General features: G+C 44.9%; 1 protein-coding gene and 1 pseudogene across 2 annotated transcripts in view; one reads left to right on the top strand and one right to left on the bottom strand.

Moving 5' to 3' along the window:
• LOC119390706 (COMM domain-containing protein 1) overlaps window positions 1-23,233 on the bottom strand; it is a 131,448-nt gene extending 108,215 nt beyond the window's left edge. Inside the window, exons 1-2 of one of the 2 annotated variants that reach the window (XR_007415863.1) lie at window positions 22,985-23,233; window positions 22,335-22,762 (exon numbers count right to left, since the gene is read on the bottom strand). Coding sequence is in view for 1 of the 2 variants with exons in the window: in XM_037658392.2 (XP_037514320.1) it covers window positions 22,424-22,762; window positions 22,985-23,146 (501 nt within the window). In the remaining variant the exon portion in view is untranslated. Of the gene's footprint in view, window positions 1-21,580; window positions 22,763-22,984 lie in introns of those variants that run through there. The other variant, XM_037658392.2, reaches the window with a different exon arrangement.
• Window positions 437-15,005, top strand: LOC119391594 (RNA polymerase II elongation factor ELL-like; annotated as a pseudogene).
• Window positions 23,234-25,272: the final 2,039 nt, after the last annotated feature.

The following is a 25,272-nucleotide window of genomic DNA, read 5'->3' as shown; positions in this document are numbered from 1 at the left end:
ATTGATAATAAAGTTAATTTGATTGGCTTTGTGCTTTCTGAACCAGTTTAGGAGATGTTGCACTTTACTTGCTTCGTTTACCAGTGCACAGTGACAGCACCTACGTATTGCCATGCTGTGGAGACTTTATGCAGAAAGGGGTTGTTGTGCTTCCTGTGGTTGTAAGAGGGTAGCACAGTTGCACAAATAAATTTTGCTCGAGAACTGCTGTGGATGAATTAATGTTATGCAAGGCAAGTCAACCAAACATACGAGTAGTGTTAACAGAAGAGTTTCCCAAATATACTGCCCAAATCACACCAATAAGTTTTGCAGGATCTGTGCCGACTTGAAGTGAGCATTAAACTAACGTACTGTGCCTTGAAGATACTGCGTTTAGTGCCATTATCACATTTGAACTACCTTTGTGGCCATAGCCTGTATATTTGGTTTCAACATGGGCAGCAGTGGTTTGTTAACAATCAAGCGCAGAACAACAAGTGCCAGATAGCACTAGGTGCATCTTTGAATTGTGTGGCAACCTAGAATAATCACAATCTACATCTCTTGCGTGCAGCTAACTACTTATGTTACTTTGCTGGTAGTGATAAATAAGTGTGACAGTGTTTTGTTTACACAATAGACTCCTTTCCCTAATTGACAGAGTGTTGCTTTTTGACACACCACACTTGCCAAACTAACGGCAGCATCAATTGCTGTTTTCAAATGAAAGACGGAAGTGCTAGCTGCATGTACTGGGAATTTTCTCTTGCACATGGTTTCATCACGAGAGCAATACCCCCCCCCCCCTTTTTTTTCATTTAATAATAAAGGCAAACTTTATCTACACGTTCTTTGGAAAAAATTGCTGTTAGTTCAGCAGACTGCCTAGCAGGAAAGCTATCTTTACAATTATGAAGAGAGTCCAATAACCTTTCTTTTTACGTTTGTGCAATAGTGTTTAATTTTGTGCGTCTAATCGGCCTTTTTGTTTCTCCCTGCAGCACCAAGGTGATTAAAGTGACATCTCCGTACGTAGGTAAGTTCTCTTTTCTTTTTTTCTTTTCTAGGCAAGTGGACACACCATTACATAGTGTGTTGAATGCTTTGGAAGAGATGATCTTTTCATTTTGCTTTTCTTTTTTCCTGCTATATATTAGCCATCTATTGTAGAGATGATAAAGCATGTCCTTCCTTCAACAGTGCTTTCGTTGAGCCCTGGCTATTGTTTGACGTGTCCTTATGCCGTCGACCATGACAGTTGATTGGCAGTGACGGACACGCTTCAGCTGAAGGCAGTAGAAATGAAACAATGAAAATTCTCAATGAAATATGAGGGCGATTGCCCTGTACAGGGACCTCATGCAACCGCTGTATCTGTGCTTGCTATTTGTCTGCGTTATGAAGGAGTGTGCATTTGAAGTATACCATCAAATTATTTTGTTCACCCGCTGCCGTAAATTGTTGCGCTGATGAGCACGTGGACAGCAGTTCGATTTCAGGCCACAGCAGACGCATTTCACTGGCGACAAAATGCAAAAACACTCGTGTACTTGGATTTAGGTACATGAAAACGAATCCCGGGCGGTCATAATTAATCCGGAGTCTTGGGCTGTCGTATCATGCCTTTGGCACACGAAACCCAGAATTTAATTTTTTAGTTTGTTCATTCTGCACTTTGCTTATTTCAGCATTTTGATAAACTTGGTTGTACAACTGCTGGGCCTTTACATACTGTGTTCTGAAAAAACTCTGCTTACGTTGCCACAGTACTCCATCTTGTCTTGTAGCAGATCAGTGCTTGATGGTCTGGTAATGAGTTGCAACAGCTGCGACAACCACATTGTAATATAGGCAGGGTTCTCAAGCACTTGTGTGCCGTGATTTCAATGCGTATTAAAATACTGCCTCCTAGCAATGCGATTTCAGCTGTTCTCTGTACTTTTGTGATGAACTTGCACCAGCCACACTGCAGGTTTTACTTTTCTATGGTTCTGGTAGATTGGTTGAGTGTGAAGGAAGATTTAGGTGCACGGGGCTAAAGAACACCAGACGGTCAAAATTTCCGGAGCCCTCCATTGCGGCTTCCCTCATAATCATATCAGGGTTTTTCGACATAAAACCCCAACAATTATTATTATTAAGGAGGAATTTGTTAAGTGACTGCTGTGGAATGTTTGTCAGGGCTCGTGTCTTTATGATAAATGGAAATACGAGCACAGAATTTGTAGGAGTAGTAGTTCAGTATTTTGCAGGATTTTGTTTTTTGAGCAGCGATGCTACAGTGCCTCCTCGACCATGTCCCTAATGTGCCAGTTCAGCATCTCGTAATTTTCATGCACTCCTCCGTAATATGGAGTAAGCTACTTTATCATGGGAAAGGAAATTCGAACTACGAGTGTGTGTGCTTCCAATCAATGTTGTCGTTCATTCCCTAGGTCTCCATAAGTGTTCGTATGAGTGTCCATTAGAGTAGCAGTAGCATAGTGAAACTCGCACTAAATTACTAACTTCGAGCCCATCACTCTGGCGTGCATCTTAGGCCAGGCATTGCTTGAAACTTTAGCCACACCGGTAATCTAGGCCTTGTTTCTCGTAACAGTTGTCTTCCCCAACTGGTGTTCTCGGCTTTACCATCTTTCAGAAAATTCTATGCCTGATGCAGTTTCACTTTCTGCAGGACGCAAGGTGAAAGTGAAGCGGCCACAGCTCTCGGTGCCACCTCGCCAGCCCTCGTCCTCACCTCCACGAATAACGTTTGGGAAGCCCACTGGCCAAAACCACAACTCTGTGTCCACTAACGAGAGCCGTTCAGGAATCGTTCGGCGGTCGTACAGGTTCGTATTGTGCATATATTCTGAGCATATTTAGAGACTGTATGTTGAGCTTTAAAATTATTAATGTTACTTTCATTTGAAGCAAAAAAAAAAGAGAGAAGCTGAAATTTTGGTTGACATTCGGGACCTCAGCTTCGTGCTTTGGTTCTCAATGCTGCTCACTTCTGCAGGGAGAGGGTCATCCATCTGCTTGCCTTGCGGCCGTACAAGAAACCGGAGCTATTAGCACGGCTTATGAAAGGTATGCTAATTTCCATAACAGTGCGAATAATTTCGTAATTGCTCATTTTATACAAAATATAATGTTATAACTGTATTTAAAAACTGTTGCTTGCGAGGTTTCTTTTATAGGCCCTTTTCTTTCGATTACTAAATTTTGTTTTCTGGACAATGCTTCGTTTCATCTATGTTTTTACGTTTTCACTTAACTGTAAGCACCTCGCCACGGTGGTCAAGTGGTTATGGCGCTCGACTGCTGACCCGAAGGTCGCGGGATCGAATCCTGATTGCGGCGGCTGCATTTTCGATGGAGGCGAAAATGTTTGAGGCCCGTGTACTTAGCTTTAGGTGCACGTTAAAGAACCCCAGGTGGTCGAAATTTCCGGAGCCCTCCACTACGGCGTCTCTCATAATCATATCATGGTTTTGGGACGTTAAACCCCAGATATTATTACAGTCGAACCCGTTTATAACGAACTCGAAAGTGTCGCTAAAAGTGGTCGTTATATCAGTAGTTCGTTGTATATGGACTCGCCCTTAAAAACGTGCGCTTTGCGGCCAAGCTGTTTTTTTTTTCCCTTTGTGCACCTTATTAAAGTGCTAACAACCCCTTCAGTGACAAGCTAAGCCTTTCGCGTCGTGAAGCGACGCCCGCTGCGTGCTCACGAGTGAATTAACCGCCTTTGCAATGAGCTGACACCGTTTCACCGAAGCGCGGTACCGCGACGTGGAGCCGATCGTCCCTGGCTAGTTGCGTGCAGCGCGTCGCCTACTTGGGTCGCGGAGTCACTGCCGGGCCGCTTGCTGTATGCCGTATGCGCGCGTTTGTACGTTCTTCGTTCTTGCTTCACTCCGGATCGTGCACGGATGCGGCGACTAGCCTCTTCGGTCAACGCATTTTCCAAGCAACGCGCACTACGTCTCCGCGATGCTCTCTCGGCCCTGCACGACGATGCGCGGCGCACCTCAGTTGTCACCTAGTCAAACACGCAGTATACGCTCGCTGTCAGTGCATCGACGTTTCTAGGTGCCCGCGCCGCTCAACAACAGCGAGCTACTTTCGTTTCTACAAAGCGACGCGCACTTTAAAGCGGTATCGCACGACGCGGCGGCGGCAAACTTGCGAACGGCAGCATGGCGCGCTCGTACCGCCGAGCAGATATCTACAGGTGACTGTGATAAGGTTGTCGGCTATAAGGCATAACGGCACGTTTATCGACGGCCGCCACCCCGCCTTCGCTCTTTTCTGATGCTTATCCGCGAAGGCATCGCCGCAATCGCGCGGAAGTCGTAATCACCGATCGACCGGTCTCTGCCGTTACCGAAAAGACGGACGACTTTTTGCGGCACATTGTGGCGTCGACGAGTTTAGGGACGCAGTGAACCTTTTTGCGATGGAAAGTTATCGCGGTTATCACTTCTCGCATTTATGCCTTCTTGCGTTCCAAGGCATTGTTTGGTTCATCGCAGGCGGTCGTATACTATAGCTACAGAGAACGGCGTCAGGAAAGGTCACCGTGCGAAAGCTGACCGCAACGCTTTATGCTGCCTACTATTTTTTTTTTCCCCACTGCCATTCTACCACTGAAGAAACACCTGGAAAGTGAGCGACCTCGCTCGCAACGTCCGAAGTCTGCGTGCGGTGCTCGCCGATCTGGGTATCTTAGTCGCGAGTAAACGAGAGCGCGCGCCCCTGTCACGCTTTAGAAGGCATGCTTTAACCTTTTTTCGCTTCGTATGCGCCACATTTTTACCGCGACCGCGTCTCAAGTGTTCGTTGTAAAATAAGGAGGCTTTGAAAAATGTTCGTTATATCTGGACGCAGCTTCAATGGTTAGCATAGGAAAATCGCAAGTGCACCCAAATATGGTCGTTATAACCGATAGATCGTTATAAGTGGGTTCGACTGTATTACTTAACTGCAAGCATTGTGAGTACTACCAGCGTTTTACGTTGTACTATAGTCCTTTTGTGGGTGCTGACATTGTGTTCTTTTCGTGTTATGATGCCTTGTACTAGGTATTTCAATAGTGTTTCAATACCAATTATTGTACTTATGTATCTCAATTTTTATTGTTTGCCACCATATGTGTTCTTAATGTAACCATCGTTGTGCTATGCTTTAATTCACAGTGCCTTTAAGGCACTGTGAATGAATAAATGAAATAAAACAAACAAATAGCCTGCTAAGGGTAAAATTGCTGTGTATTCTCTCAGGGCTGGCAAACCAACATTGTTCTTTGCATTGTTTTGAATAGTTTGGGATGCTGTTTATTGCCACCTGTGCAGAGGGCATTAAGGAGCAGGACCGCAAGGGGCTCTCAGCAGTGCTAAGCCAAGTTGCAGTGCTCAAGGACAATTCGTACTGCTTAGCGAGGCATGCTTGGAATCAAGTGTGCGACGACTGGCCCTACTACACGCCCGAGGAGCAGGAGTTGGTCAAGAGGTAAATGGGCTACTTATTTTGTGTGCCTTGCTGAGAGCCTGCTGCTGTGGCTTAGCAGCGTGGCCGTTGAGCACAGGGTTGTGGGCATTACTGTTAATTACTCTTAACTTCTGCCTAATAAGTGAGACAGACTGTACGACGTGGCACCTTGTGTAACAAGGCACGACACAACTGAAATATGGCTATTCCTACTGCTGCTGCCTTTTGGAACTTGATTAAAGCTGCTGGAACACTTATGTTAAGTGATACAAGATAATGTTTGTCAGATTGTGTGCAAAACTGTACCGTGTATCTCTTGCCCAACTACCAGGTTGAGCACGGCCCATTTTTGTTGCCTTCCATGCTTGTGGCATCATCTGTACAAAATGAAAATTGCAAGCCAACATTTGTAATCTATAGCCTCTTTAGATCTGGCAGTGCAAGTGGCTTGCTGCACACGCTTCACTTCCCGGAGGCCATGCATAATGAATGGAGCCTTTTTTCATTAAGGCTAAGTGCCGAGAAATAGAGGATGGATGTCGGAAACAGTAAGATGTTCAAAAATATGCCTTGCTGTTGAAGCATTGTGACACAAGTACAGTAGAACCTCGTTGACACGTTCCCGCTTAGTACGATTTCCCGGCTCCTACGCTTGAAATCGCGAAAATTAAAAATAACCCAATACAGCTGTGTGTAATACGTTCTGGTTAATACGTTCCCGGAAAATACGATTATTTGGCAGCAACGTTCAGCACCGCAGAAAACTACGGTCGTATGATATGTTTTGTAGTCAGGAACTCCCATTCAGGCGCGCAAAAAGGGCACTCTCGTGTACTTGTGAAGCGTGAAGTGGCAGACAGCCGACGCGCGGCAACGGCGGCTTTTCCGCAGTGCCTTTCCCCCCTCTACGCTTTCTCTGCATTGCTCAATTGTCCCCTCCGCGTATCTTCCGAATTGCTCGATCGTCTCCTCCGTGTCTTCTCCAAATTGCTCAATTGCCGCTCTCTGTCAACCACACTCCGACCCCAAGGCAGGCGGCGACGCTGGCCGTCAAAATCTTCAAACGGCTTAAAAAAGTCTTTTCTGCAGCACGTGGTACGATTTTGCTGAGCATTGCAAATCCTTCATCCGTAGCATGGTGCATAGATGCACACTCGTTCCACACACTTTTGTTCAGACCCCATGGCTACAACAACAGCCGGGGGAACTAACAATGCGGCCCAAAGAATGGAGGCTGTCACTCGTCCAGTCCGCCACGGTTCGGTACAAGACCTACGGAAACGCACATGCCGTCGCCGCATCACCGCCGCTGCATAACACGCCGCGAGACGTAACCATAGCAACGCCGCCATTTGTGCCCAGTGAATATGGCTGACATGATGACTGACAATTTCCCCCACACTTTTCTCCTGGAGCGCGTTCATTTTCGGGTCGCTCTGCCCATCGCGCGGCGCAATTCCAGTCGGCGTTCGTTTTTCTCTGCGGGTCATCAAAAGCTGCCAGAAAAAATTTGTTCTGGAAGATATCTGGGAGGTTTCTGGTTATCAGACGCCAAAACGAGACGATGCACGCTCGCCGCCATCTTTGTGAGGACTGAACGGATCGCAATGCGGGCGCTTGGGGACTTCACCTTCGGTTGCCACTACACAGGGCGTTATCTTTTAAAGCCTGTTCCGCCATGTGAGATGGTGCGATTACGAGTGGCGGCGAACATACCAGCGCATGTTTCAAGTAAAGACAGAACGCAAATTGATCAGCGCGAGTGTGCGACGTAGTATGCGATAGCAGCGAGCAGCTGTGGCTTTCGGTATGCTTATCACTTTCGCGAGATTTCGTATATCGTGGTGTACCACGATTTTTACGTGCACTGCGCAGAGTTGAGCTTGTTAAGCCTTTAGCAGGGCGGCAATTTTCTTCACAGACGGAATGCAGAAAGAACCGACGCTCATGCGGCGCAAAGTTTCGTTTCCTGACACGGCGGTAGCGTTTCTATACGTTTACGCTGCTTGTCCCAAAGTTCGATTTTGCAATATTCGGGTTGTCTCGGGATTTCAACACACGTGACCACGACGTTATTTCCAGTCAGGACCGGAACTAGCTGGCTGACCTCTGGCTGCCAGCGAGATGCCAGGTGTTCGAAAATTGAAGAGTCCCTCCATGTTTTTTGAGAAATAAATGTTTTTTGCCCATGCAACTCAATATGGGCTTGTCAGCCTCAATTTTTACTGGATTCGGATCGTACGTTTTCCCGGATTATACGTTTATTTTCCGCATTTTTTTCGGAAACGTATCAACGAGGTTCTACTGTATACATGCGCCATTTGGGAACTAATGGGCCAAACGGTGCGCGATGGCGTTGAAGCTGTGTTCTAGCGTGCAGCACCTAATGATGTGCTTGTGCGGTTGCGCTGTCAGTATACTATGAGCCAGAGTGTTGAACGATGTGCTTTGAGGGCCATGTAACTAATGTTGTACCTTTATCACAATTTCAGAGATATATTTTGTGTCTTCAAACAGCATTCAGGTTTTTGTGCACTATTTTTGGAGCAGCAAACATTGTATGTTTGCTGAGGACATAACCACATTTCAGAATGCGGCCACACAACCTGACCCCTCCGAGTGAAAATGGTCACCACTCTCCTCCGGCTCACAACCCTACATCACGCACGTCACCCAGTGTACAGGTGAGCTCACGGGACCCTTAACATTGTGACAGCTAGGAATGCAGAGTTACCGCGCCATTGCTGGTGTACTTGAACAATCACACCACATTAAATTCAGCTAGAGTAGTAGTGTCACTTGAAAAGTAAAGTATTGACCTTTTACGTGTTTGTAGATGTCTCTCTTGCTTTGAGCAGTTTCGCATCGCATTTTTTTGTGTCTTACAGCAGCACACTGCTTCTCTTTTGGGTTGTTTTCTGCACGTTGCTACTTGTACGAATGATGAAGCCCTTTGTGGCTGCTTGCTGTGATGTGAATTGTCAGTTACAAGTGTAAGAGTGGTATTCTCAGCTAGACTACATTGGAACTATAGACTATGGAACTACTACATGGCACATATAATTGGTGACCGGTGGCATTTTCTAGCAAATAGTGTGCACTTGCGAGGCACTGGGCTACTGATTTTATACCCATTGGTTTATACCCGACGTTCGATTTCTGGGACTCCTTAGGAACCATGAAATCGTCTGAAAGAATTGAATAGTCTGGAAAAAAAAAACATCCTTTTTGCTGCCCTCAAATGCCCAAATCCTACAACTCAAAGGATAGCCAGCACACTTATTAGATGTTTCGATGCTCATATTGTGACAAGAGACAGCAGGTACTTGCATGTGTAGTTAAGGAGAATGTGTGCTATGTGCCGCAACAGCGCCCTTTTTCATTCACAGTATACATAGTATACACATAGTATTCACAGTATACATTCACAGTAACACATAGCACCTCTATATCGCTGTGAAGCCAACTTTTTTTAACCGCTACGACTGCAAACAGATCGGCGTGCAAAACTGCTGGCTCAAGACTGTTGAATAATCGGCATGGTGGCGGCGGTGGCTTTGAATAATGCCAATTCAGATCTGCAATCAGAGCAGAAAATCTGAAATGAAATGGCAAACACTTTCAGCATCCAAAGTTGTTGAAGTCCTTGTGGTACATTGGCTCTAGGCTGTGTGGCAGTGCTGTGAAGATGTCTGAATTTTCAGGCACGTCCAAAAAATTTGTTGTTGGCTGTATTTGTCAACCAGTTGTCTTAATATGCAGTGCAGTTTTCCTTTTAAGTCTTGACGAACTTTCCAAACAGATTTGTGATGAGAGAGTCAAGGCTGTTAGATCTAGCGCTCTTAATGTATTACACATTGTGTTTCATGCGTGTAGATGAAACTGGTTTCTGTCTTAAATGCATTAAGCTGTGAACTGCTTCTGTGTATTATTCCACTTCTGCACGGGTGCAACTCGAAGTCTGCTAGGTGAACCGACGGTTGCATCCTAGAACCTTTCGGACATTACAAGAAATTTGCAAGTAGTATGGCTACTATACTCGTATGCGGTTATCTCTTTTTTGTTTCCTGGTTCAGAAACGGGAGCCGTGCCCAGAGCCCCCCATCGTCTGTTCCTGGCAGCAAGCGCCAGAGGATCAGCCTCTGTACCAACGGTGCTGCGACTCGGCCGCCACACTCGAGGGTTCTTGCGGAGTCCACGTCAGGCAATCAGCCATGTCGCGTACAGCCGCCCAATCCCGAGCCTGTCACAAACGTGCCCTTCACCTGCCATTCCAGCCCTGGGTCATCACCGGACTCCAGGGACTCGGGAGACTTGCATGGTATGTGTACAGCTGTCGTGGAATGACATTAGGGATTTTCTACTCTGTGTTTCAAAATGGGATGGCTCGACTGAGCTTGGCAATGTATGTGTGTTCAAGCACCTGCATATCTTTTTTTTTTCCTCTTCTTTTTTTTAGAGGCCACATTGCTTAAAATTTTTTTGGCTGAAACTTCCCACATTCAGTGTTCCTGATTTTATTAATATTTCATGTCCCTGCACTGATATGTACCCACTTCTTTATTGTTTTCTTGCTCGTGGAATTTTATTCTAATGTAATTTCGGCAGCACTAAATTGATGTCGCACTTTGTAATTTCTACACATTTGGAAATGCTTAAACATTTTTTTTTTTTTTTTGGCAGCCACTGGTGTTTCATCAGCTACCCCATCTCCACGAAATTCCACAAACCAAGTTCCAGAGTATGTCACGTAAGTCTTCAAATTTTCATTTTTTTATTATTTAGAATGACATCATTCTACAAAACAGTATGACATTTGTAAAGTACGTGTTCTTTGGTGGCTCTACTAATGTCTCGCATGAAAATGTTCAACTCTGACTGCATTGATAAATTTGTTTGCTGACTTCAGCCACATGCCAGCTGTGTATTGGAATGCTTTTCTTAACTTCCTGGTCATATCTTGATTAGCTATATGTTTCATGCTTGACTAACTTTCATCCTTCCAGGCTTAGGCTAAATTTGCAAATATAATCTCATCAAAATAAGAAATATGCTATACAGGAGGCATTGTAAACGTTGTTTTGAAGTAATGTATGCTTAAAAAAGAGCCCTGTTTCTCACGGGAATTCAAGTGCCACTTTCTGTATTGTCTAGTCTCATTAGTGTCACCTGGACATAACGCAATTGCCATTTTTTAGCATGGGCAGCATGAAGCACCACAAACCAAAATTCTAGGGATGGGCAAATAGTGAATTTGAGGTTCGAAGCGAATCCGAAGCGAATAGTGATTTGGTCGAATAATTTCAAATCGAATAGTTCGAATAGCATGTACCACATATTATGAAAAATGAGCATTTTTGTCATGACCTTTGCGCAATATTTTTAAGGATTGGAACTAGGTAGTATGAGCGAATGTAACTTTTTTTGGTTTGAAATGAAGTGGAAACAAGCTTGAATATTATCAAGATTTGAATAGCAGTAGAGTGCAAGTTATAAGGGGTACAATACTTTACAATTTAAAAATTACTATCCTTAGCGCATATAAGCCCATATATTACGCTCTTAAACTTAAAAAAATATGTACACTTAACCTTGAAGTGTGGCTTCGCGGCAGTGCAGATTTCCCCTGTATGGATAGTTTCATGGCACAGCAACCCGACACTGCAGTGAAACCACCTTTACAGGGGGTTATGTGCGGTCAAACATACATATATTTGTTCATTTCGAATACTTTGAAATTTTGAATAATATAACTTCGTATCGAAGCGAATTCGAATACTTTAATATTCGTTCGAACATTCAAAACGTCCGAATATTCGCCCATCCCTACAAAATTCAATTCTTAATAGTGCTTGAAAATTCCAGTTTACTTGCAGATGTTGCATTATCTGCTCTGGACGAGTCACAGACCTCTTGCTTTCTCTTACTGTATGCAGGAAGTACACCGAGATCACAAGTGAGGAGCAGCGAGGTCGATACAAGGCCGACTTCAATGCCGAATATGAGGAGTACAAAGCCCTCCATTCCACAATAGAATCTGTATCCAAGAGGTTCACCGACCTGGAAGACTGCCTACGAACTGCCCGAGAAGGAACGGAACAGTGGAATGTGAGTTGATTGCAAGCAGAGCACATCAAAATCGGGATTCAGACTGAGGTGTCGATCATCATACCATATCTTCGTGATTGTAAGCTGAGCTCTGTTGTAGTATATGTGGCAAAATTAATCTTTCAATCTGTTAAAACCAGAAACTTTGAGCATAATACAAGATTTCTTGTTCAGTGCACTAAGCTTGGTCACTAAGATCTACAATGGCAAAAGGCCACAACAGGGACCCATCTATGTTCAATATATGAGCCTTGCCATATAAGTTAGACGCACTGTGATGCGGTGACAGCAGGTTGGCATGGTTGGCAAGACTGGTAGGATCTTCTCTGCACACATATTTTTCATGATATGTATATTTAGACTAGTGAAAGTGAGCCCAGCCTGCCATGTTCATGCAGATATGGTACATATCTGAATGTCTGCTTCTTGAGCGGGCTTGCGTTCTGATGGACAAACTTCACACAAAACATATCTGTGGCACTTCTTGAAGGTGCGCAAAAAGTTTGAAGTTGAAAGAACAAGTCACTGTTGATTCAGCAGTAGGCTGTAAAGTGTTCGAAGGTTACTATATGTTTCTGAATTTCAATTTGGTTGATCTGCGTATATATTTCTACTTATAGAGGGTAGGGAGGTTCTGCATGTATTTGCAAGTTAATCCAGCCCTCTGGTAAGCCACGAGAATGTGTTGGTAACATTTGCCTGCTGCATTCAGTAAGTGCATCATTAATGCTGAATAAGTGCCACTAGACTAAGAGGAAGGCAAGCATTGTTTGCATTTGCATTGCTGGCTCTCTTCCCTTACCTGGACTTTTTTTTTCTTGTCCATAGCGTGTGAAGCAGCAAATCATGAGGGAATACGAGGAGAGCAAGCGTGACCTACGGTATCAGCAGGCTCGGCGAAAGTTTCAGTACCTGCACGACAAGCTCGCACACATCAAACGCCTGGTGGTGGACTATGACTCGCGCTCCCACAACCTCGCCAAGTCCTAACACAACTGCTCGCCACGTCCTTAGATGCCTCCATGTTGTTCAGTTTGGAGTTGGAAGAAGTCCTCCCCTTCCTGCTCCCCAATTCCCAGCTGTTGTTCCCCTGTGAAGACAAATCCATTGTCACAGACACCAAGCCATTCCCACAGCCGGCCTGCATTTCATCAGTTGCCGAGTGGCGCAGCCCTTTGTCCCCCTGCATTTTTATTTCTCTTTTTTTATTTATTGAAAAACTTGGCCAGTGCAATTTGCCAATGGGCGTCCACTTTGGCACATCAGGTATTTATGCTTGCATTCTGGGGCCATTTGCTTCTACAGATGAGTGGGTGCACAGTAAGCTGACGGCTTCTGGTTGTGTCCTCATGGTGCTTAGTTACGCTCTTTCTCTCCAAAGCTGTGATCAGCTGGATGTGATGACATCGGCAGAGGTATTTAGGTGCCAGTAAAGCTGGCAGATGGATGTAGCGATTTCTATGCAGCCCCTGTTATGACCTGAAGGAAGTAATCCTTCTTTTTTTTAATGACGCCACAAGCTGCTAAAGCCGTCAGCTTATCGTTTGGCACACCTAGTACAAGCAAACGGCCCCTGGTCTCTTAGCAGGAGGCCCCATTTCCTTTCTTTCTCCAGGGAGTGAGGACACCGTGCTCAGGGACCAGGCAAGAGAAGCGGCAACTGTGCTGCTTCCAAAACAGCAGCGTTGGGCTCTTTTCCCTTCCATACAGCCCGCACTGCTGGCTGCTGGTCTGCTGTGGGAATGGAGACATTAGTGTCGCTTTTTTTTTTTTTTTTTTCATGCCGCCATTTGTGCTTTCTCCGGGTGCGTGCGAGGGGTGCTTGGCCTCACATTCCAGCTTGGACGGTCACGCCTCTCCCCATCCCACCATATCTTCCCCGTGTGGTCTCATCACCCTCTCCTACTCCTCTCCAGTTTGTTCATCTAGACTTTTTCTTTCCCCTCTCCCTGTGTGAATTTTCCCTATACAGGACGCGTGGGCACCATAGGTGGCCTGCCCTCCCTCACCCCAGCCCTCTTTGTCTTTGTAAACGCAAGAGATTAGCTCTCTGTCTCTCCACCCCCCGTTTCTCTCCTCCTCCCGTCGAGACCTCATCGGCTGACCTCTGAGAGAGCAAGAGGAAAGCGTGACGGCATACACCATGATAGGCTATTTATGTTGACGACCGGATTACGGATCACTCCACTTCGCAACGAAGACAGATATGCACCTGCGTTTTTGTTAGCTGCCCTCCAGTTTTTTTTTTATTACCTCTTTGCCAACTGCTCCTTTTTCTCATTTTTCCTACTCTCTGGTGTGTTCCTGCTATTAAGTGTGTGTATGTATGTACTTGCGCGACTCAAATTGCGGTGGATGGATTTAATCAGATGGCAGCGCCGTTCTGTTGTTCTCAGTTGTTGTTTTTTTCCCTTCCTTTGGGAGCTCGCCCTCTGGCATTTGTGTTGCGCCCACCCGAGAAACGGGCCACAAGAGCGCACTTTTCGTCAGAAATGTTGCTTTAAAGGGGGAAAAAAAAAATAGGCCCACACAAAGGAGGATATTCCAACGGGGCTCACGTCAGGCCAGATGCAGCGCTTTGGCTCACATACCAGCCTCTCTGTTGTGTCGTCCGCTATTTTTTTATGTACTATATTTAAAAAAAAGTGTACTCAGATAAACAAGAAAAAAAAGGTTTACAAATGCAAAACTAAAAAAAAAAATATTTTTGGGGAGGGGTTCGATTTGCATCCTCTAAGCAGCCTGTTTGCCGTGCATTGTAGTTTTTGTGTACAGCCAAGCATTCTAAGAACACTAAAGAGAGTATTAAGGAAAAAAAAAAATTTAAGTTGCATACAAAAATCCTCGATGCGCAGCATTGCAGAGCGGATGAAGGCTTGCAGGGAGTCGCGTTTTTGCTCATGCGAGTATTAAGCGTCTTAACAATCGTCTTGCGGGAAAGTGAGACATTCAGGGTGCGACTGCGCATCACATATAATCAGTATATGCACCATCGCGAGACAGAACTGATTACCGTGCAGCACTTTGCGCTGACAAACGTTCCTCTTTATGTAAACGTCGGCGCGTACTTAACATGCCCAGCCCACGTATGCCCGGGAACTGGTCTGTTGATCCCTGTGGGTGCCCCCGGGCGTCTGCAAGCTTGCAGCACATTTTTGCAGCCGTGTACGTGAAGGGTTGGGGCAGATGCATTTCGGACTGTGATGGATGCATGCGTTTTATGAGTTGCTGCCAAACGTTTTACACAGTTGAAGTGCCATTGAACGAGTCTTTTGAGCAAGAGTGCTTACACATACGTACACGAAACATGTTACATGCAAGTCGTGATGTTTAAATAACAGGCCCTTTGCATGCAAACTGGTTGGTGGGTTGCTGCAGCCCTGCTTTTTGAATGTGCGTGGCATTCAGAGAAATATATCAAACTTCAGCATTGACATTCGCTAGTCTCTTGTCTTTTTCTTGCTGGCCTGTGTTTGTGGCCGGGAAACTGGTCCACAATTGTGGCATGTTGGCATTTTTTTTTTTAAGGCACTCTCTACATTCGCGCTGCTGTTTGGTTTCGAATTTTGGGCAAATTAAGAACGTGTGGTGTGGTTCCCAACAAGCTGTCACATAGTTGAAAGTAACTAATGCTAGAGGTGGGCTTTGCTAGATTAATGCCACAGGATTATTAAGTGCATAAGAAGTTAAATTATTGGCAATGTGCATGCACTATGCTCTATTGTGGCATGCACATTGAAGCAGTGTTGGTGCTCTCAGAATATTACTTGCGGGGCACAAGACCACTATGCAACTATTCAAGGCTTTCAACGAGTTTTCCCAGTTTATGAGCAGTCATAAGAACATTCATCTTTTCTTCAACTCACACCATCTGCCATAATACTTTAACCTGTATAGACATTGGCATAACTCTGACTTATTTTGCTGGCTTAACAAAATGGTCTGAATAGCACTTAGCAGTGTTTTGTGCACAGGCGAGGCACTAGAGTGTCTGTACACCTCCGGTTCCAGCTTTGAAGAAAAGTCCACTTGTCGAAACGTCGGCTCGAGCACCCACCCACTGCTTACGGATTTTTGCACTGGAGTGTCTGTCACTACAGCATCCATCAAGAACCAGATTTATCCGGCTGGCTGATCTCAATGGGGTGCTCAGAAGATCAAATGGTCCAAGAAGTTCCAATTATACCACTGATAGCAGTTCTGGAAACCTTATCACAGAACATGTAGACCAACCTCTTTGAGATAACTTGAAGAAACACGATGTCCATAGCAAGTCCATAGAAGCCTTCGGGAACAACATTAACCTTCTGTCAAGTGATGAAAACAGAATTTTTCATAGGTGTGTGTGCCAAGTCTGGTACGATTACACAGACTACATAGCAAGTGCAACAGTGGCGTTACATAATTTGAATTGTTAGGCGTTCTTGTACCTAAGCAAAATATTTGTTCCATGAAAATAGGAGGCACCACATGTGGGCAACGAGAGAGAGAGAGAGAAGTGAAGACTGAAAGGCAAGTAGGTTACCCATGGGCATGCTTATTTGGTTACTGCATACTTGGGAAGAGGAACAAATAAACAGGCAGTGAATCTTGTATTCCAATTACTATACAAGTTAAGGTGTAGAGTGAACTGGGCTAGCTGGTGCTGGTTCATTACGTTGCAGCCAGACTAAAAATGATGAAAAAGCTAAGACACACAGCGCAGTGCCCTGTCGTGTGTGTGCCTTAGCCTTTTCCTCGTTTTTAGTAGCGCTCTAAAATAATTACTAGATAAATGCTTTTGCTGCCTGTAAAGGTGAGGCAAGTTAAATACGGAGCACTTGGAGAAGCGAAGCAATTAGGGTCATTCCACGCCAACTGTCCCAGCCGGGGCGCTCGACAAAAATGAATTTCTCCGAAAAAATCTGAGAAAGTTACACACATATAGCCATTAGTCCTGCAGTATTTTCCCAAAATATCTTGAGCCGCAAAAATTTTTTGGGCACGTGAGCGCCATTTGAACTTCTCGATATGGTGGAAAACCAGGTACGAAAGAAAAATTCGCTATAAATGGACCGTTTCACGCATTCATTCGAAACTTGCTTTTTTGTGTTTTTAGAGCATTGCGCTTTTATTATAAAACAGTTGCTTAGAGTAGCTTTATGTTTTTCCCTCCTTGGCGCGTAGGTAAAATTGGGTAAATTGCAGCGTTTTCGGGAATTTTTTTACAAAAGACGACTGTAGATCAAATACATCAATTATTTTTATAGAACTCTCCATAAAACGTACTATTGCCTAAAATTCTTGTTATGCCTGTGTGCGGCGCGCAGGCTTTAAAATAAAATCTCGAACTTGGAAAAAACGCTACATTGGCCTATGTTCAGACGTCTGCAGCACCCTAAGGTGGTCCAAGAAAAAATAAGCAGAAAAGCGCATACGACTGAGAATCATAACAACTTCGTCCACAGAAAGTTTAATCGAAGTAGTTTTTGTTTTAGTGAGGAAAAACTTTTTTGAAGTTTAGTCCCACCATTGCATTATTTTGCTATGGGGCACGGTGTAAGATATATACTCTTTAGGTGGGGACACTCCTCGGCTTGCATGCAGAGCGCGTTCGACCAGATAAAGTAACAACGGCGCGCGTCTGTTGGTCCGGCGATCGCAGCGGGTATCTATCGGCGAGAAGACGCAACTTAAAGAGAAAAAAATGCTTTCTGCACCGTTGCTATAGCAACCAACGTGGTCGGCGGCAACGCCGGCGTCCGCCGCATGTCTCGTTTTTCGCTCGTGAAAAACGCGGTACGCGTTTCCAACTTTACTTGCTGACGTACCATGGCCGCGTTCGCTGACTAGGAAATTCAGATTTCCCGCGAAGGGCCAGTTGCTACGGGAACGCGTTTTTACGTTGAAGTTGCGTCAACCCGCCGATAGGTATCCGCTGCCGTCAGCGGACCGACGGGTGCTCAGCGTTGTTACTTTATCTGGTCGATGGCGTCTCGCGAGTGTCCTCACCTAAAGTACGGTCCCTAGAATATACTGGCTAGTCTGCCGTCTCCGCGCCGTCCCCATGCAAGGCCGCGTCCGCGCAACGGATGCTTGCGCAGGGGGCGCTGCGGTCCATCGGAGCGCCTGCACGGTGCATGTCGCGCAGGAGGAATCGGTGGAGTATCGCGCCTTGCCTTTTATTTTGCGCTCCCGCATGAACTCCACGTTTTCGTTCTGTTCGTGTGGGCAGAGACTGGAACATCTTGAACCGACCAAACATTGCATTCAATGTCGTCTCTTGTCTGGACACTGCCGTGATCACACTAAGATCAGTGGTGGATCCAGACACTCATTTAATACTCGAAGCAAAACCAAAGGGCCAAAAAGTGGCTTTTACTTTTTTTTTTCCTTAAGGAGTTACTGTTATCACAAGACTGCCATCATTATATATATGCTGTTAAATTGTCCTTACGAAGGTACCAAACATTTCTAAGATCAGTTTTTAATATAAGCAAACAATTCTGAGAGTAAGAACGTTACTTCAGATATATTTAGTGTGCTAAGTCTCGTAATCATAAAGGTTGGTTCTCGATGTGTTACGGAGACAATAAACGCAATGCAGTTCTCAGAATGGGTGAGTATATTAATTACAGATAATAATGTTGGAGATTTTTTTTAACGATAAGCTATATAAGTTCATGCAATTTCGCTTTAAGTGTTATTAGATATATTTACTGTCCTACAATATATATATAGACAAAGCTTTATTTTTGTCCAAGCTTGCTGCGGTCCAGGGAGGCGGCAGCCGGGGGACTATGTAGCTCTACAATGACGCCACAAATAAGTTGCGCCTCCAACAGGCTGAGACATTTGCAGCAGAAGCTTGGCACATCAGAACCATGTGTATCAGCCGAAGAACAGACATATGGTATCTTTTCCACCAGTACCTTGCCACAAGGTTCGAAATTATAAAATGAAAGGGGTGTTGGCTTTCATAATGTGCGTTGTATTTGGTTTTTGGCTCCTCCACTGAAAATATATAGGTTCGTTCTTTAATGACGCTGTTGCATGCCGAAATGAGTGGGAAATAGGCTCGAAGCGCAGCGCAAGAACACATTCGCGGCACAAGAAATACTCAACCAGATGTGTCGTTCAATATCAGTTTGTCGACTGCTAGCGCCCACCGCACATGTTTCGCGCTGCTTATTTCTTTCGTTTGCTTTTTTTTTTTTTTTGAGGTATAGGGATAGCTGACCGTTCTCTCGCATCGTAGTACAAGGTATTCGAAATCGGTTACATTTCCAAAACAGATAACACACATGACAGACTCGCGCTGCTTTTCGCCTTTCGGCTATTCACGTCTAGGTTTAGCGAGCACACATGTCCTCATGAAAGTATCAAAATAGAAACACTATTTTTTATACGCTTTAGACCACCGAAAAAGAGCCTAAAGTGTCCCTCCAACAAGCGAAGATCGAGGATTCGTCACCGTACAATGGCTTCACGTGAGAAAGCAGAAACATGATGGTTTCATTCCTTCCAGGCTGTCAAAGTGTGACGCTAAAGGTGATGCCAAGCATCACGAATGCTCATATCCATCCCAATGCATTTGAAAAATTAAGGATGGCACCCTTTTCAACTTTTCGGCGATGAATTAAGTCATTAGGTTATTTTTGTATTCCGACAAAGTCGAGAAAGCTTTGGCCCCGTGGATAATTCTCAAAGCTTTATTAAAAATATGAACAGGTTAATTAGAATAATGAACTCCCGAACGCCAAAAAAAGCTCTCTACCCACATTCGCCTAACTGTGCGTTTCTGAAAGAATTTCTGGGTTATTTAAAAGAATGGGAGACACATGCCACCAACACAATTGGCGGTTTCCTTTCATCGAGCACAGCAGAAGGGCTCCGTGTCACATTTGAGAGCACATGCAGTGCAGCTAGCTGCTCGAATTCCTCAGGTCTGCTGGTTTCAGATATTTGATGACCTCAAATTTAAGCCAGGACAAGCTGGCAAATATATTTGGAATTGTTCGGCAGCCTTCTGGCATAAATGATCATCCCACTACTGCTCAGTTTTTGATTACTATAAATTCCCTTGCATTTTACAACCTCGCAAGACCACCAAAGTCGGGGAATTAACTGTTCGCCGCAAGTCATCAGCTATCTTATCTGGGAATGACATAAAGTCACACACGCCTGCAACAATTGACGTCGTTGACAGCCTCATTGATGGTGGAGACCACAGCGCACTTTGATAACGGAGGCCTGATATACCCCTCCGGACCTCTCAAAGCAGCTATTGGAAAACTTGAAAATAGCTTTACCACTTATTTCAGCGTGATAAGCTGCATGAAAAGAGCATTGTGGATTTGAGCGCTTTCTTGAAAAAAAAAAACAGATTTGCCTCATCTGGAATGTGCAGATCATTCAAATTTCATCACAAAAAGCCTCCATGAAGTTCTGCATTTTACTTAGATTCCGCTTCTTCACGAAATCACTGAACAGCGAAAGAGAAGTAAAGCGGCAAAGAATTAAGCTGCTAAAGACGAGAAGATGCAATTAAATGACGCTGACGAAACCCATGTCAAGGAACCAATAAAGATTAAAAATTCTGATGCTCTCAATTCCGTCTCGTGAAGTGATAAGCAGGACGGATGCACTGAGGGATGGGGGTCATCACTGGGAAACTTGTGTGACGCCAGACTTCGTGCTCTTGTGCAACTTTAACTAGCGCTAAGGTATTCCTTACTTATTTGTACTCAATGTCACGTTCTGCAATAAAAGCAAACACCGCAGGCGTTCGACGTGAAAAGGTAAGCAAACGCGAGAGCGCGGTTGTGAACGGCTCCGCCAGCCCACCCGTCGTGGGCGGGGCGTCTGCTCAAGGAACTCCGATTGCGCGCAGCGCCACCGCCGCAGGCATCCCCGAGAGGACGCGGCGGAGAGCGGAGACGGCAGACTAGCCAGTATATTCTAGGGACCGTACCTAAAGAGTATATATCTTACACCGTGTATGGGGGCAGTACAAACCGACTGAATTTACTGCATAAAAAAAAGAGGTAATGTATTCGTAGCACATGGTTTTCAGCTCCTTTTGTTAGTACTTTATGATGTATATTACATATCAAGGAGACGATAAACAGAGGTAAAAATATAACAATACCATTGGCTTAGATGCCAAAATTCCCACAATAATGAATAGCGTTACCTATTGCATTGTTTACGCACACCGGAGGCGGAGGAAGCGGCGCCGGATAACTACGCCACATAAATAGGCTGTTGTGATTTCATAACAGCTGTAAAACAGTGCATATGTTACCAGACTGACAAATTCTACTTTAACCAAAATCTGCTGCCTGCAACCATCCAAATAAGGATGTAAAAAATAGCCTGGCATATCCCGTCCGTAGTGTCGCGGTCGACGGACGGAATGCGTGAATACGCGACGCATTGTCACATCATGTGCCGTTCGTCGCGGAATACTTAGATCAGCTCCATTTGGACCCGCTATAAATGACCACGCTCACGCCTCCTTTCTCCGATTTACATGAACTTTGAGACTTAACTTATTTTGACGCCAAATGATTCTGAGAACCGCATGCAATAAGTAACGCTATTCATTATTGGGGGAATTTCGGTACCTAAGCCAATGGTATTGTTATATTTTTACCTCTGTTTATCGTCTCCTTGATATGTAATATACATCATAAAGTACTAACAAAAGGAGCTGAAAACCATGTGCTACGAATACATTACCTCTTTTTTTTTATGCAGTAAATTCAGTCGGTTTGTACTGCCCCCATAGCAAAATAATGCAATGGTGGGACTAAACTTCAAAAAAGTTTTTCTTCACTAAAACAAAAACTACTTCGATTAAACTTTCTGTGGACGAAGTTGTTATGATTCTCAGTCGTATGCGCTTTTCTGCTTATTTTTTTCTTGGACCACCTTAGGGTGCTGCGCAGACGTCTGAACATAGGCCAATGTAGCGTTTTTTCCAAGTTCGAGATTTTATTTTAAAGCCTGCGCGCCGCACACAGGCATAACAAGAATTTTAGGCGATAGTACGTTTTATGGAGAGTTCTATAAAAATAATTGATGTATTTGATCTACAGTCGTCTTTTGTAAAAAAATTCCCGAAAACGCTGCAATTTACCCAATTTTACCTACGCGCCAAGGAGTGAAAAACATAAAGCTACTCTAAGCAACTGCCCTATAATAAAAGCGCGATGCTCTAAAAACACAAAAAAGCAAGTTTCGAATGAATGCGTGATACGGTCCATTTATAGCGAATTTTTCTTTTTGTACCTGGTTTTCCACCATATCGAGAAGTTCAAATGGCGCTCACGTGCCCGAAAAATTTTTGCCGCTCAAGATATTTCGGGAAAATACTGCAGGACGAATGTCTATACGTGTGTAATTTTTTCAGATTTTTCCAGAGAAATTGATTTTTGTCGAGCGCCCAGACTGGGACAGTTGGCATGGAATGACCCATTATTGTTTCGCACCACTTTGTGCTGTGTGTCTGTGTCACCTCAGATAAGAAAATGAGGTCCGAGCATTTGCCATTTAGCCTTTAAAAAAGAAATAATACTCGTGGTTTAACGGACGCATTGAAAGCTGCGACTAGACACTACAAAACTAACATGAATTAATCTTTTGTACACGGCGTATATTGGTAGTCGCCATGTTCAGCGCAAAACAGGAACACGAAAACACAAGGAAGTGCACGACACAAGCGCTGTTTTGCTGTTTTGCGCTGAACATGGCGAGTACGTTCCAACTAGCCAATTTGCCACCTTACTTCAGTATATTGGTAGACTGACCGAGTCCAAAATAGTGATATTGCGGTCAAACACATCGTCTTCAACCTCCTTCGGTGTATCGGTCACTTCGTTCTAGGACAATGTTTGTCCAAGGCAACTTGAACAGCCGCGATGCTCCCGAGCAAGGACTCGAGTTCAGGCTTGCCCATCTGGAAATGCAGTTCTCCCAAAGATACTTGTGCCGTGGGGCCTTCGAGGTCCACCCTCCACGAGCAAGATTCTAGCCCCGGATTCCACCGACTCTGGGCCACAACACTGGCCCGCACGCGCGCACGGTGGTTTCTCCAGAATCGAGAAGTGCACTCCGCTTGCTCCTGAGCGAGGCCACCTTCCTGTCGCTTTGTCTGCGATGTCAGAAACGCCTCCAGCTGTGTCCAGTCCATGTTTGAAGCAGCAAGTGTCTGAAATATACCGGTGGAACATGGTTTGAAAACCTCACGGTTGAAGATTCGAGCACTTCACTGCAATGACATGACTCCTGTTTGCGCTGGTCGTAAAGTGGCGCTATCGAATAAACCCAACGGTATATGTTGGATTATGTCATCATATAACACTCTTCAATATACAACAGATATCGCTGAGTAATTCTACATAACTGATAAGAAAAAGGTCCTAAAAGTTACCTTCAGCACCGTCGTTGCTTTGGAAACCAACTTGGAAAACGGTTCATCCGAAACTGAAGGATACAGTTCGTTTTTTAACAAGTCGTCCGTTACCTCAGAGTTGCCGTAGTACAATCGCTGGGCTAGGCCACTTAGCAGGCCGTAAAATGCTTCTTTGCTCATAATTAGAATCTTCTGTGAATTTCCTCCCACTTGGCGCAGCGTTGTTGGCGTTGTGTTCGGTGGCGTTCGTTACCTGCTTTGCAGGCCCAATATTAGGATTATGTGCTGACTACCATCGGCTACTACGGTGTTTCAGCCACTGACCTCCATTAAAAAGGCTGGACGGCGCAGCGTGTTTCCGTAGCCTAAACGGTACACAAGCGGAAGTTCCGGTTTAATATTAAGAAAACTGGTAAAGGGCGAACACGCTAACTACTGCTACGTCTGAGTACAATAAAAGAAATCATTGCTTTTTGTACAACAACAAAAGCCTTACGATAAACTCCTGTTTATTAATGTTTCGGCTATAGCGTTTGGGTGGCCCTCTCGTGACGGCTGTCGGGGAATTCTTTTGTTGCCGTCAGCTAGGTACCTAGGTGACCTAGGGACGAAATGATCGAAATCTCTCTTTAGTTTTTGGCGGTGCTTTTTGGAACGGTCGCTCCACCAGCTGATGCACGCTTGAACTACTTGAACGGGCTTGGGCTTTCGTCTCCTGTCTCTACACCGACGACGATGACCGCGAGTCGGGCAGCTTTCGTTTCGACAACGTAGTACGCGAACCGGTGCTCCGTAGCGACTTCGTCGTGGCTACCTCGCCTCGAACAACATCCATGACCTGGACGTCGAAGGCGAGGATGCTGCATTGCGCTGCCTTGCCACAATTGAGTAAGTAGTGATCTCCATTATTGCGAGCTTTGTCTCTGTCAGCTAGAAATGCCGAGTCTATCAATTACATACCAGAAAGCGTGACAATATGCTGTCGTTCTTACGATGTGGATTCGGAGCGTGATAAACATTTCGAACTGGGGCACAAGAGGCTCACCAACGATCGCTGCGCGAGCAGGAAATGTTTGCTGCGCGAGTGAGTACCGATCGTGAGTTTTCATGCACTACAGTTCGACATGGTTAACATGCACCAACTCGTCCAATTTTCCTCTTGGCCTAAGTGATTACTACTACGGATGTTATCTGACCAACTAGTAGGAACAGCTTCCTTGCGCATTACAGAAGCTGGATTAAAGGCTCTCACTCGGTGGCAATTTCGCAAATGTTCAGGTTTGAATGTCGGATTTGCCTACATTATGAAGTGGCATCACGCTCCATGTCTCAATGCAAATTGCGGCTGCTTACGAGAGACGGCAGACGCATTCCATTCTCAAGTTTTGATACGAGTGCCGCAGTTTACCAGACAGCACTGCAACGTGTTTAGTGTGCTCTCAGTTGGTGACGGTTGGTAACAAATTTTGTAGGCATTGTAGATTGAAGCGTATTGATGAAAAAAAAAAAAGAAAAGAATGGAACCCTTGAGAAGCATGCATTTTTCCTTGTTTGTGCGGCGTATCTCATGTGCTTGCTTAGCTCTGTTTCACCATGCATATGCACCATGTAATACTGATCGAGATTGAGAGATTGAATTAGCAATAAAAAACAAACATAAGTGAAAAGAATAGGACCATATACGCAGGATAAAAGCACGGTTATTAAAGGCATGTACAGAAATTAAGAAATGACCAAAGGTTAGCGAAAGCAACAGACGTGGCAGAAGGCCAATGTCGCACAGTCTAGGAGCCTTGGGCTTCCTAGGCGTGCCTTGTGTAACACTGCTTGTCACTCGCACCTGCCAAACTTGCTTATAGAATGAATGGTGGAGCAGTGGCTATGGTGCTCGGCTGCTGACCCGAAGGTCGCGGGTTCAATCCCAGCAGCGGCGGTCGCATTTTGATGGAGGCGAAATGCTAGAGGCCCATGTACTGTGCGATGTCAGTGCACATTAAAGAACACCAGATGGTTGAAACTTCCGGAGCCCTCCACTACGGCGTCTCTCATAATCATATCGTGGTTTTGGGACGTGAAACCCCGATAGTTATTATCATACTGTTTTGGAAACAGTTATTCGAAAAATTTCCACTGCCTTACATCTTTCATAAACCTTCAATAGGGACTTGAAAGTCCTTGAACACCCTTGAATATGGGCTGTGAAAACCTGTACGAACCTTGTATCCTTTTCACCCTAGAGCTGAACTAATGAACACTCTTTGTAATTCTCATGTATGAGAATGTACTTTGATGTGCAAAAAGACAAC

Source organism: Rhipicephalus sanguineus, chromosome 4, assembly GCF_013339695.2.
Source record: "Rhipicephalus sanguineus isolate Rsan-2018 chromosome 4, BIME_Rsan_1.4, whole genome shotgun sequence".
NCBI classification, from domain to species: Eukaryota; Metazoa; Arthropoda; class Arachnida; order Ixodida; family Ixodidae; genus Rhipicephalus; species Rhipicephalus sanguineus.
Note: the sequence above shows the minus strand (reverse complement) of the source record. Positions and strands in the feature narration are given on the sequence as shown.